The sequence below is a fragment of the Hyperoodon ampullatus genome, assembly GCF_949752795.1.
Source record: "Hyperoodon ampullatus genome assembly, chromosome: 7".
In the NCBI taxonomy this organism is placed as follows: Eukaryota; Metazoa; Chordata; class Mammalia; order Artiodactyla; family Ziphiidae; genus Hyperoodon; species Hyperoodon ampullatus.
The window spans coordinates 59,105,396-59,119,846 of record NC_136920.1 but is presented as its reverse complement, the minus strand read 5'-3'; the positions used below and the strand labels follow the sequence as shown (position 1 = coordinate 59,119,846).

At 40.2% G+C, this 14,451-nt stretch overlaps 1 protein-coding gene across 1 annotated transcript in view; it reads right to left on the bottom strand.

Moving 5' to 3' along the window:
• FAM168A (family with sequence similarity 168 member A) overlaps positions 1-14,097 on the bottom strand; it is a gene marked incomplete at both ends in the record, with an annotated part of 134,940 nt that extends 120,843 nt beyond the window's left edge. Inside the window, one exon of the mRNA XM_079708735.1 lies at positions 14,020-14,097. Within this exon, the coding sequence (XP_079564861.1) occupies positions 14,020-14,097 (78 nt within the window). The remainder of the gene's footprint in view (positions 1-14,019) is intronic.
• Between the last annotated feature and the right edge of the window lie 354 nt (positions 14,098-14,451).

Sequence of the window (14,451 nt, the reverse complement as noted above, 5' to 3'; positions counted from 1 at the left end):
TACACCATACTGACAAACTGAAGAATAAAAACCATATGATCATCTCAATAGATGCAGAGAAGGGTTTCGACAAAATTCAACAGCCATTTATGATAAAAACCCTCCAGAAAGTAGGCATAGAGGGAACTTACCTCAACATAATGAAGACCATGGGCTTCCCTGGTGGCGCAGTAGTTGAGAGTCCGCCTGCCGATGCAGGGGACACAGGTTCGTGCCCCGGTCTGGGAGGATCCCACATGCCGCGGAGCGGCTGGGCCCGTGAGCCATGGCCGCTGAGCCTGCGCGTCCAGAGCCTGTGCTCCGCAACGGGAGAGGCCACAACAGGGACAGGCCCGCGTACCGCAAAAAAAAAAAAAAGACCCCGAATAGACAAAGCAATCTTGAGATAGAAAAACGGAGCTGGAGGAATCAGGCTCCCTGACTTCAGACTATACTGCAAAGCTACAGTAATCAAGACAGTATGTTACTAGCACAAAAACAGAAATACAGATCAATGGAACAGGACAGAAAGCCCAGAGATAAACCCACGCACATATGGTCACCTTACCTTTGATAAAGGAGGCAAGAATATACAGTGGAGAAAAGACAGCCTCTTCAATAAGTAGTGCTGGGAAAACTGGACAGCTACATGTAAAAGAATGAAATTAGAACACTCCCTAACACCATACACAAAAATAAACTCAAAATGGATTAGAGACCTAAATGTAAGGCCAGACACTATCAAACTCTTAGAGGAAAACATAGGCAGAACACTGTATGACATAAATCACAGCAAGATCCTTTTTGACCCAACTCCTAGAGAAATGGAAACAAAAACAAATATAAACAAATGGGACCTGATGAAACTTAAAAGCTTTTGCACAGCAAAGGAAACCATAAACAAGAGGAAAAGACTACCCTCAGAATGGGAGAAAATATTTGCAAATGAAGCAACTGACAAAGGATTACTCTCCAAAATTTACAAGCAGCTCATGCAGTTCAATATCAAAAAAACAAACAACCCAATCCAAAAATGGGCAGAAGACCTAAATAGACATTTCTACAAAGAAGATATACAGATTGCCAACAAACACATGAAAGAATGCTCAACATCATTAATCATTAGAGAAATGCAAATCAAAACTACAATGAGATATCATCTCACACCAGTCAGAATGGCCTTCATCAAAAACTCTACAAACAATAAATGCTGGAGAGGGTGCAGAGAAAAGGGAACCCTCTTGCATTGTTGGTGGGAATGTAAATTGATACAGCCACTATGGAGAACAGTATGGAGGTTCCTTAAAAAACTAAAAATAGAACTACCATACGACCCAGCAATCCCACTACTGGGTATATACCCTGAGAAAACCATAATTCAAAAAGAGTCATGTACCACAACGTTCACTGTAGCTCTATTTACAATAGCCAGGACATGGAAGCAACCTAAGTGTCCATCGACAGATGAATGGATAAAGAAGAAGTGGCACATATATACAATGGAATATTAGTCAGCCATAAAGAGAAACAAAATTGAGTCATTTGTAGTGAGGTGGATGGACCTAGAGTCTGTCATACAGAGTGAAGTAAGTCAGAAAGAGAAAAACAAATACCGTATGCTAACACATATATATGGAATCTAAGAAAAAAAATAAATGTCATGAAGAACCTAGGGGTAAGACGGGAATAAAGACACAGACCTACTAGAGAATGGACTTGAGGATATGGGGAGGGGGAAGGGTAAGCTGTGATGAAGTGAGAGAGTGGCATGGACATATATACACTACCAAATGTAAAACAGATAGCTAGTAGGAAGCAGCCGCATAACACAGGGAGATTAGCTTGATGCTTTGTGACCACCTAGAGCGGTGGGATAGGGAGGGTGGGAGGGAGGGAGACGCAAGAGGGAAGAGATATGGGGATATATGTATATGTAGAACTGATTCACTTTGTTATAAAGCAGAAACTAACACACCATTGTAAAGCGATTATACTCCAATAAAGATGTTAAAAAAAAAAAAGAGCCTAGCAGAAAATGTGCAATAAATGACATAAAATTCACAGAACAACTACAAATGTTTCAATAAACATGAAAAAATATTTAACTTCACTAGGGAGATGAAAATTAAAACAATAAGCTATTTTTCTCTCAACAGACATGCAAAAATTTTAGAGAGTAATAATATCCAGTGATGACAAGGTATGACAATGTTCCCAGGGATAATCAAAAACCTAAAAAATAAAATGGCCTTCTTGCTAATACTAACCCTACCATTCACTCACTATGTGACTCTGAACAAGTCATCTCCCCTCTCTGGGCCTCAATTTTCTCATCAGTTTTTTTTAAAAAAAAAAAAGAAGAAGAAGAAAAACTGAAATCATTAAGAGTATTTGACTTGCTTATGGCACAAAGGTGTGAAGAGAAGAGCAACACTGGCCATGAAAGAACCTTGTAAACTTCACAGCTCAATACAATCCTGTAGCATTCGTAAGAAGGAAAATCAGAGTATTCTCAAAAATAAACTGCTTATTGTTGGCTAGACAGTCTATGAAATAAACTGCTAATTTTCCAATAAACTACAGGAAGAGAGTTAAAAGGAAGAAATATAGGTTCTGGTTTTACCACATGACTTAAGCCCTCTAATCTCTGTGTTTCAGCTTCTGAAGATCTCTAAGGATTCTATAATTCTGTGACAAAAAGAGAAATGAAACCCTGTACTAAAACAGTTGGAATTTACACTCGCCAGAGTCTCTTGCCTGAAGAGGTTAAGTAGATCACAGCCCAGCTTTACAGAGATATCTAGTGCTGGTCCGTAAAACATTTTTTTACTGGCCAGCCCTCCTTCTTGGTATATACCAAAGAAATAGCAAAATAACAGCATGATCACATCTCCTTAAAGACCTCTGACAAACCCGCCTTGATCTTATATACAAAACACTGACCCAGAAATACACACTACTAGGTTTTGAAGCACAACTCAGACTTTGTACCCCACTTTCTCTATAGGGAGCAACTTGGAACAACAAAATCAAGACTACAGCTTAGGAAGGAAACTCTCAGGGGAAACAACTCCATAGCTGTCTGGAGAAATGACGGTAGGAGAAAGAACACCAGCAGATCAAGTAAAACTGTCCTTAAAGGAAATGACAAGAGCTCCCTACTGAAAGAATTAATCAACGAATATTTATTAAGCCCTGACCCATCCCACAGGAACTATGCTACCCTCAGGAATCTTTTCCTTCAGATCTCCTAAGAACAGTCATAGCCATTTACTTAGCACTTAGCTTTCACAAATACTATGTGCCAGGCACTCCACTAGACACTTCCATTTAGGTTAGCCAGTTTCTTTCTCAAACCAAACCTATTACTGAGAAATTACTGCCTCCATTTTACAGATAAATAAATTGAGGTTCACAGAAATTCACTTACCCAAAATTGTGGATCACTATTATTGTTGTTATTATGTATCACTATTCTCATTTTAATGATAAGGAAACTGAGGCTCAGACAGTATAAATAACTATTAAGTTATTAAGTAGCAGAATAGGGTTTTGTCAGGTGGTTCTGCTATTAAAGCCCATATTAGTTCTACTACATCCCCTTTCTTGTTTGATACTAAACCACAAAATGAAAGTAAGACTTCAACTCCAATGAGTATGCAGTTAAAAATAAACGACATGTATAGACTCCTTCTTCAGCTCCTTCCAAAGTATAAATGTCATCATTTCTGAAAAGCAGTTAAAGCAGCAGCATTTACTCCCAGGAAAGTCAAAGGGGAACGTGACTATCCTAAGATTCCCTAGTCAATGGCAGTACAAAAGAAACCAAGGATAGATGACATTTGTCCAAGGGCTTTTCACTGTCATGATGAAATCACACTCCCACATTAGCCAATCGCAGTGGGTATCCCAATGGATAATCACAAAATAACCAGATGAATAATTTGATTAGCAAATCCTGACATCACCAGCCTCTTCCAGTGCTTTTAATGGAAAGCTTTTCTTGTAACAGTATCTCTCCCAGGCCATTTGCAATATTCTGACCCTTCAAGAAGTGAGACAGGCATCAGGGTCCCCAACTCTGCCTGGATGATGACTTGAGAAAGGAACAACTGACACTCAACCCTAAATAACTTACTTAAAGGCTTCGTGTGTGCTGGCCCAGAAGCAAGAAACACTACCAGCCTCATAAATTTTGCTTTCTAATAATAATTAAGCAGTCTATCTAGTTTCAGTCCCCAGAAAAGGGAAGAAACCCGGAAGAGCAAGAGAAAAGAAGCTTAATGTTGCAAGGAATGCATCAGAACTCTTTTGTGAGCTGCTAGTGTGGGATTAAAAAAAAAAAAAAAAAAAAAAAGAGGAAGAAGATGAATACCCTGCTGCCAGATAGCAACTGCTTCACAAATCAGGTGTCTGAAGCACAGGCTCAAACTGGCTTATTTAAAAGGCCAATTACTAGCAAACACTATGATTGCAGCCTTGCAAGGGCTGCTATTTTGTTCTGTTGTTACTTGCTCAGCCCCAAACAGCCAGAAACAGAAATCAGTTCCACAGGTTTCTATTGCCATCAGCTAACAAAAACTCTGTGCTTGCCCTCAAGCTGGGGAAAAGAGAGAGAGTACCACCCTGTTCAAATTTTAAAACAGTCAAGCCTGGACTACCTTTGCCACTTACTAGCTGTATAACTTTGGTCAAGTCCCTCAGCATCAGTTTCTTCATTCATTCATTCATTCATTTATTTTTGGCTGTGTTGGGTCTTCATTGCTGTGCGCAGGCTTTCTCTAGTTGTGGCGAGCGGGGGCTACTCTTCATAGCGGTGTGTGGGCTTCTCATTGTCATGGCTTCTCTTGTTGCGGTGCATGGGCTCAAGGCACACAGGCTTCAGTAGTTGTGGCACATGGGCTCAGTAGTTGTGGCTTGTGAGCTCTAGAGCTAAGGCTCAACAGTTGTGATACATGGGCTTAGTTGCTCCACGGCATGTGGGATCTTCCCGGGCCAGGGCTTGAACCCATGTCCCTTGCATTGGCAGGCAGATTCTTAACCACTGTGCCACCAGGGAAGCCCAGCATCAGTTTTTCTCTCTGTATATGAGGATTTTTTTTTTTTTTTTGGCCTCACGGCACATGGGATCTTAGTTCCCTGACCAGGGATCGAACCTGCACCCCCTGCAGTGGAAGCACGGAGTCTTAACCACCAGACCACCAGGCAAAGCCCTCTATCTGTAAAATGGGCATAATACAATGGGCTGTAGGGATGAAATGGACTAAATTGCACATGACTCTCTTAGTCTCCTTGCCCTTGTGAGGAATACCCTTGGTTACAAAGTACCTATTCAGATTGTTACCCTTTAGAAAAGGGAATATGTTTAATTTCATAGAATATACGAATATTAACTGCAGAATGTTTACCCTGTCCTTACTCTAGCATCTAATGCAACTATGCACACGATAGGCCCAAGACAATAGCATTCAATAAGGTTTTAACTGCTGAGGAGGATGCCTAGCCCCAATCCCTTTCAAGATAATAAGACTTAAGCCAACCTAGAGAAACACCTAATTTTCCCTATATTACAGAGAACTTCCTTCATTCAAACAGTATTTACTGAACAACTCTGAGGCGCCAGGCCCATTCTGGGTCAATGCAGAGACCAATATGACAACGTTCCAGCCACTACCGAGCTCGTGATGCAATGAGGAAGACAAATATCGAAACAGATTATTACAATATAGAAATTGTTAATTTTGCCTTACAGCTCCAAACCAATTCTTCATTGCCCTACTCTGACTGGATTCTGCAGACTACATTTCTCCTTCCCCAGCTGGTTCACATCAGGTTATGCCAATAGAAGGTACTGGAAGGAGACTAGAAGGCTAAGGGAGAAAGAAAGGACTTTTTCCACTGTTTGGTTTTTCTATAAGGCAGCAAGCAGATTAGCATACAGGGGGACATGGTAGATTTGAAGACAGTGGCTCTCCAGGTTCTGAGGCGAGCGCCCTCTAGGCAGTTTCTTCACCACAGCAATAAGCAGCACATTCCTATGAGTGTATTCCATGCACTCTCCTCAGAATCTTGGCCTCCTGGAGCTCTCTTTTCTTAAGCTTGTAAGTTCCTTCCTTGTTTGCTTTTCCCTCAGACTTAGGGATGGTAATCATTTTTTGCAGTCACCACCTCTATTATACCTCAGGGTTCTCTTTTTATCTCTCTTAGTAGTTAACTACTTCTTACCTAGTTAACAATTCTTTATATTAAATTTTACCTGTTTCAAATTAATGGTGTGACTTCTATCACTTCAACCGGACCCTGACTGCTATAAGTAGGATAAATGCTATGATACTGCCAACAGAGTCCAGCCTCCGTATTTTACAGATAAGAAAACTACAGTTTCAAAGATTGAAAGTAATATGCTCAAGGTCACACACTTGTTGAACTGAAACTAGAACTCCTATATCCTGACTCTCAATAAATAATAAACATGTATCAAACACTTCTTCTGTGTCCAGGCTCTATGTTGGCTGTTGAAAACACAAGAGATGAACTATAATAAATCCCTGCTCTCAGATGGTCCACTATCTAGACGGGAAGACAGACACTAAAAAAAGAGGAAGTTCTAGGGAGGGGTGACAAACACCAAGACAAAAAGAAATTACTAGCTCTTCGAAGCTAGTAAGAGATGCTTCCTAGGTGGTCTCATTTTACCACACTTTACTCTCTAAGCTGAAGGATTCCTGAGCTGAATAGAAGGTTAACTTGAAAATAAATCTATAACCAAGGCTCAAGAAGTGCAAGTAACCAAACAATAAACCTCCACTCTGGGCATAATCAGAAATATCACTAATGGAAAATCCTTCTAGAATAGAAAGCGACACAGAAACAAATTATGGATGAACACTTGTCGGTATTAACTTAGGAGGGAATTGCACTGGCTTTCAAAGGGCAACAGGAGTTTGGAGAAGAGACGTAATTATACTAAATAAGCTCTGAAGAAAGGCAAGCAAGAATAGAGAGGAGATGCAGGCTGCTTCAGAGAACACTTGCATATTAGGAAGGATACACCTATGGTGAGCAGATGCTGGCATAGCATGATAGGAAGGGACCCTGGAGCCCTAGACCAGAGAAGAGGCCTGGTTTACCTTACTCTCTAGTTCTAGCTGAATCAAGCTGCCCACTGCTTCCCTCAAAACAACAATCTCTTTCATCTTTCTGGGATTTTGCACATACTGTTCCCTCTGCCTACAATGCCCTTCATTTCCTATCTATCTAAATATCTGACCCTTCTTGCAAAGCACATATCAATCATCATTTTCACTGTAAAGTTTTCTCCAGTCATTCCCTGTACCCTTGATCTGGGCAGAATGAATCATCCCCTGTTCAGCACTTGTTGTATATCTCTCAATTATAGTACTTTCTTACACTTAATTTCTTACAAATAATGTAATTATTTGTTTGTGTGTCCCTTCCCAACTGGACCATGAGATTCCTAAGCAAGATATTTCCCAGTGTCTATATTGCTCCTAGTAAGCAGGAGCTCAAAAAGGTATACAGAATTATTCTAATGAACTGTGTAGACAAACTCAGCCTTCAAGCCCAAGAATGAATGGATCTTAGAGCCTTAACTTTCCCCGGATTCATGATGAATCCCTCCTGGAGTCCAGAACATTTAAGCTGTACTAGAAACTCAGTTATTTCTACTTGAGAGCTTAAGTACTTCCTTGTGCCAAACTGGCAATGCAACTGTGTATCTTTAGTGCTTCCACTAAAGGAATTAAAGTTTGTTGCAAGTCCGAACACAACAGTTCTTTATCCTCCTCCTTTACATAAATTGGAAAAATAGACTGAGAACTCTAATCAGCTGAAATCTTCCCAGGGAAGAGGACTTGGCTGTTTACTAACAGTTCAAACTACTGCTGTCTAATACCCATGTGGCTGGCATATTTTCTCTTTTGGCAGCCCATTCATATTGAGGGAGGAAGTATCATGCACTGCAATCAGAGAGTAGGATTTGGAGTCAAAGGAAGAGAATGAGTCCTAGCTCTGCCACTCTTTATTTTGCCAAGTGACCTTGGACAAGTCATTTAATCTCAGTGAGCTTCAATTTCCCTGGGCGGGGGGAATAGGAAAAAATATTACCTGTCCCACTGGGCTACCATAAGGATCAAATGAGGACTATTCCTTATTGCACTGAATTTTCATCTTAGGAATTAACCTTGTCTTTCTGGAACACACAGAGAACTAGGAAGTAAGTAAAAAAAGCATCTTCAAAACCAAAATAACTGCCTCTAATTCTTCACACTTTACTACCAGTAGAGTCCCTGGGGCCTCACTCTTCCTTTAAAAACATATCTAATAAACTCATAATGTGGGAGCACCACAGTTGAGGGCAGGGTTACTATACTGAAAATAATAGTGTTAAGTGAACTGAACACTGAGGGCCTCCCCACACCTTCCCCTGCAGCGCCCCCCGCCCCCCAGCTTCCAGACCACTGGCAGCCAGGCCTATAACCTCTAGGAAGGAGACCAGAAGATCCTTCAAGAGAATCTGACCAGCCCTAGTAAAAAGATCTAAAGATACTGACATTGCAGTTGCCCCACAAATAGCCCAGGCAGATCACCATTATAGTTGAGGTCCATAATCAGTAAGCTCCACCCAAGTATTTAAAATTTCCAATCAGCTTTTTAGTATCCCATTTTAAAATACAAACAATCAAGGATTACCAGACATCTGGGGATAACTCCAGCATGAAAAGCAGAATTCAGATCCTATTAATATTAGAAGAAATTTGAGGATGCAAGTGAAAAGTTATTTGAAAGAAAGCATAAGTATGATAATTATTCTTATCTTGGCCAAAGTTTACCAATGATTAAAAAATCAGATCAGGAATGGAACAGGACAGAAAGCCCAGAGATAAACCCACGCACATATGGTCACCTTATTTTTGATAAAGGAGGCAAGAATATACAATGGAGAAAAGACAGCCTCTTCAATAAGTCATGCTGGGAAAACTGGACAGCTACATGTAAAAGAACAAAATCAGAACACTCCCTAACACCATACACAAAAATAAACTCAAAATGGATTAAAGACCTAAATGTAAGGCCAGACACTATAAAACTCTTAGAGGAAAACATAGGCAGAACACTCTATGACATAAAACACAGCAAGATCCTTTTTGACCCACCTCCTAGAGAAATGGAAACAAAAACAAATATAAACAAATGGGACCTGATGAAACTTAAAAGCTTTTGCACAGCAAAGGAAACCATAAACAAGATGAAAAGACAACCCTGAGAATGGGAGAAAATATTTGCAAACAAAGCAACTGACAAAGGATTAATCTCCAAAATTTACAAGCAGCTCATACAGCTCAATATCAAAAAAACAAACATCCCAATCCAAAAATGAGCAGAAGACCTAAATAGACATTTCTACAAAGAAGATATACAGATTGCCAACAAACACATGAAAGAATGTTCAACATCATTAATCATTAGAGAAATGCAAATCAAAACTACAATGAGGTAACACCTCACACCAGTCAGAATGGCCATCATCAAAAAATCTACAAACAATAAATGCTGGAGAGGGTGTGGAGAAAAGGGAACCCTCTTGCTCTGTTGGTGGGAATGTAAATTGATACAGCCACTATGGAGAACAGTATGGAGGTTCTTTAAAAAACTAAAAATAGAACTACCATACGACCCAGCAATCCCACTACTGGGTATATACCCTGAGAAAACCATAATTCAAAAAGAGTCATGTACCACAACGTTCATTGTAGCTCTATTTACAATAGCCAGGACATGGAAGCAACCTAAGTGTCCATCGACAGATGAATGGATAAAGAAGAAGTGGCACATATATACAATGGAATATTACTCAGCCATAAAAAGAAATGAAGTTGAGTTATTTGTAGTGAGGTGGATGGACCTAGAGACTGTCATACAGAGTGAAGTAAGTCAGAAAGAGAAAAATAAATACCGTATGTTAACACATATATATGGAATCTAAAAAAAAAAAAGGTTCTGAAGAACCTAGGGGCAGGACAGGAATAAAGATGCAGACATACGGAATGGACTTGAGGACACAGGGAGGGGGAAGGGTAAGCTGGGATGAAGTGAGAGAGTGGCATGGACTTATATATACTACCAAATGTAAAACAGACAGCTAGTGGGAAGCAGCCACATAGCACAGGGAGATCAGCTCGGTGCTTTGTGACCACCTAGAGGGGTGGGATAGGGAGGGTGGGAGGAAGATGCAAGAGGGAGGAGATATAGGGATATATGTATATGTACAGCTGATTCACTTTGTTATAAAGCAGAAACTAACACAGCATTGTATAGCAATTATACTCCAATAAAGATGTTAAAAAAATTAAAATAAAATAAAAAGGTGGAGCAATCAAGAAAAATAAAATAAAATATACAATAGTCCATTTAAAAAATATATCAGATCAGGGAATTCCCTGGCGGTCCAGTGGTTAGGACTCTGCACTTCTACTGCAGGGGGCCTGGGTTTGATCCCTGGTCAGGGAACTAAGATCCCGCAAGCCGTGCAGCATGGCCAAAAAAAAAAAAAAAATCAGATCAGATGGACTTATGCCATCAACCTGATAATAAATAGCTCCTCCAAACTTAATGGTTCATTTTACTGATGGCTATTCACTTCATCAGGGGTAAGAGGCATATAATAAAATAGAGTTTGCTAAGTCTAGCAAGGAGCTATATTGTATCTGCATTTATTTTTCTAATTCTAAAGATATCTGTTGTGTATAGATCTACATAAGGATGGATTGAGTGTCCCAATGAAGGCACTAAAAGAAACCAATGGGTCATAAAAGCATTAAGAGACATCACTGTGCCTACTAATCACTGATGCTACATGTAGTTAGACATTTGTATGTACAAAATTCTAGATGAACCTAGAGAAGGGACGTCTCTCATCCCATGGCACCTCACCTTCAGAAGTCAGGGAAGACTTCACAGAAAACACAGTAGTTGAGAAGAGTTTTAAAGAAAGGTAGAGATTGTCAAGTAAAACAGAAGAATAGGAAAGAGTACAGCACAGCAGAAAGACTATCATGGGCCACAACATACATGAGGATGGAGAGGTTAAAAAGCTGCAAATAATGCAGTGTCACTAGAGTACAGGCAAGAGCAGTAGGATATGAGCAGAAATCAGATCAAGGAAGACCTTGTATGTTATACAAGGAATTTAGACTCTAACCTGAAGGCAACTTGGAGCCAATGAAGAGTTTTAACAGCAAATTAAGACGATAAGATTTGAATCTAGGAAAAGATCATTCTGATGATGATATAACAGATTTGGGGGGTGGGAAAGGGAAGGTTGGTGGCTACAACCTTTCAAGCTATGTACTAACTGTTCCTAAAAGGCAACTCTCATGCTTACAAACGCTCAGCTTACTGTGAAGCAGATTATTCTACCTCTAAGAGACCAGTAGCTACCAGAGACACTCTAATGATCCCCCTGAGGAAAGCAGCATCCTAAGGCCTCCACCAACAGGTTCTTTCTTTTTCTCCTCTAAGGTCTTCTTTAAAGGCACAAAGATTGTGTTATGTTACCTTGTATCAGAGTATGTCTCTCAGCCTGGTTTTAAGGAAGATATGCATCAACCCCAAGCCCTCACCTCCCAATTCCCAAGCCCTCACCTCCCAATTCCCAATGACTAGGGCAATTTTCTGCCATTTCTCAGAGCTATATTAAACTAACACATAGATACATGAGAACACACACACACTCATACACACTCATTTGTATACATGTCTGATTTTCCCATGTACACTCCCTTAAGGAGATGGGAGGAAAGATGGAAAGGAATATTTAACAAGCACCAACTTAATGCTTGATTCTTTCCTCGTTTCTCTCATTTAATCTCTCATTTAATCCTCACCACAACCTTGAATAAAGCAGATATTTATATTCCCATTTTTAGAGATGAAGAAACTATATCTCAAAGAGAACAAATGATTTACCCAAGATCACAGAGCAGGTATAAGGCAAAGCTGAGATTTGAAGCCACATGTCTATGGGTTTACCAATGTTTTTCTACTACACCTCACACTAGGTTTCCCTGTACCTTATTTTAGTCATTACTAAATCTCCACTTAGTCGTTGAATTGCATTATACTGAGCCACTCACTGAACAGATCAACAACCTAGAAAAACAACCAAACAGAAGAACCAGGTGCAAATGGAAAACTTGGACAATAGACACAGGTAGCAAAAAGACAGAAAAGAAAAAAGAAAAGACGAGAAGAAGAAAAGGAAAAGGAAAAAGAAAATAAGCAGCAGCAGCAACATCGATTCCAACAAGCTCTTTGGAGCCCTAGCTGATACTGGCAAGTACAGAAATAGCCAAAACTCATGTTGACAGATCTCCATTTCTAAATCTCGTCTCCTCAGCCAGCCCCAGCAGAGTGCCTGGTAAAATACTGCCTAGTCAGGCACACATCACAAATGAATTCCATTAAGCAGATGCAACCTCTCCCTGAGGCCTTCCCACTCTTACAGAACCACCAGGAACTGGAGAAAGCTTTTGTTCTCCATCTGAACTACTGTCTACAAGCCCTTGGTGGTAAAGGGAAATTGGATTTGAGAAGCAGATGGCTTGTCAAAGAGCCTAAAACCTAAGGTGGAAAAGGAAGCAATTCACTAAAACCAAGCATTCCGAAAGAGAAACTTTCTCTGAGGTGACAAAGAGTGCTGTCACAGTTATGACTTGCCCTCTAAACACAGGGTCCCCAAAGCACCTTGTAGGAGGGGCAAAAGCCAAGACTCATAGACTAGCTCTAGCTGCACTGGTCCACAGACATCATCACAGGTTCACACTAACACTATAGATTTTTCCTAAAAGCAAGAATCACTTGTTTGCAACAACTGTGCTCAGTTATGGAGATTTCACTATAGAAGTATTTTGTTATGGAAAAAGAGTACTATTGTATCAATTAGATCCTAAATATAATAAGGGGAGAAAGAAAGGAAACTAAAGGTTAAATAAGATAATGTGGGACTTCCCTGGTGGAGCAGTGGTTAAGAATCTGTCTGCCAATGCAGGGGACAAGGGTCCAAGCCCTGGTCTGGGAGGATCCCACATGCCACACAGAAACTAGGCCCGTGCGCCACAACTACACTCTAGAGCCCTCAAGCCACAGCTACTGAGCCCACGTGCCACAACTACTGAAGCCCGCACGCCTACTGAAGCCCACACGCCTAGAGCACGTTCTCCATAACAAGAGAAGCCACTGCAATGAGAAGCCCGTGCTCCACAACGAAAAGTAGACCCCGCTTGCCGCAGCTAGAGAAAGCCTGCGCTCAGCAAAGAAGACCCCACGCAGCCAAACATAAATAAATAAATTTATTTAAAAAAAAAAAAAAGATAATGTAAGTAAAGAGTCTAGAAACTGAGCTGGCACAAAGTAGATGTTTAACCAGTGTCTGCTCAAGTGAACTGAAAAAGACAAATTAGCATTTGTTTAGTATCTGCTGATTAATAAAAATAACCTAAACAGCTTTTGTATACTTTACCTTGCTTAATCCATAAAATAATTCAGAACAAGTGTTAATTATCCTCATTTTATATATAAGAAGAGAGGTTCAAAAAAATTAGCAACTTGGTCATTTAGTTATTAAGGGACAAAAGTTGTGATTTGTTCACAGTATCAGAAAGTTATAAACTGAGCAAAAAAATAATAATGCCATCTCATATTTGCTTTAAAGTTTTTCACTGCACAATGAAACATGTGGAGGTAAACAATGGGCTGGGAAATGGAATACCTGAGTTCTAGACTTAACTGTGCCAAACTGGAATGCAGCTTAAATTAAGTCTCTTCCCCTTTCTGGATTTTAATTTTCTCACCTAACTCAACAGCAGTACAACATTTAACTTAAAGATGAGTTAAGTTATCTTGAAATTCCAGGAATATTGTATATACAATCAAGACTCTTTACTGGACAAGAAATGCTCCCTTTACTGCCCAGTGTTTACTCTACTCTCCCTGGCCACACGTTCAGGACTAACAGCTTACCTCTACCTGTCCATCAGCCATTCGTAAGCCAGAAGCATCCTTTACAGTACAGCTCCCCACCTGTGCTGGATGCTTCATTAAGTGTAAAGCTGATACTATAGTTTGCTGGAAGCCTGGTGCACAAATGTTACCTGGAGATGAATAAATCATTCCAGTTGTGTTGGGTTGCAATTGTAAGGGTAGCAGCTGTGGCTCTGAAAACAGATGGTCTTATAAGGATGGAGGACTTGGCTCCTATCTGATTTTCCTAAGGCAAGCAGGTTTGGGTCAGCAGGAAGCCTGGTTGGGAAGTGCTGGAGTAGAACTAGCATTCAGTGATGAGGAAAGATGACAGAAATGCACAGGCAGTTTCTTTCCATAATAAATGAATATATCAGAGGCTGCAATTACCAGAATCCCAAGCCCTTACTTTTGTACCTACTCATCAACTTC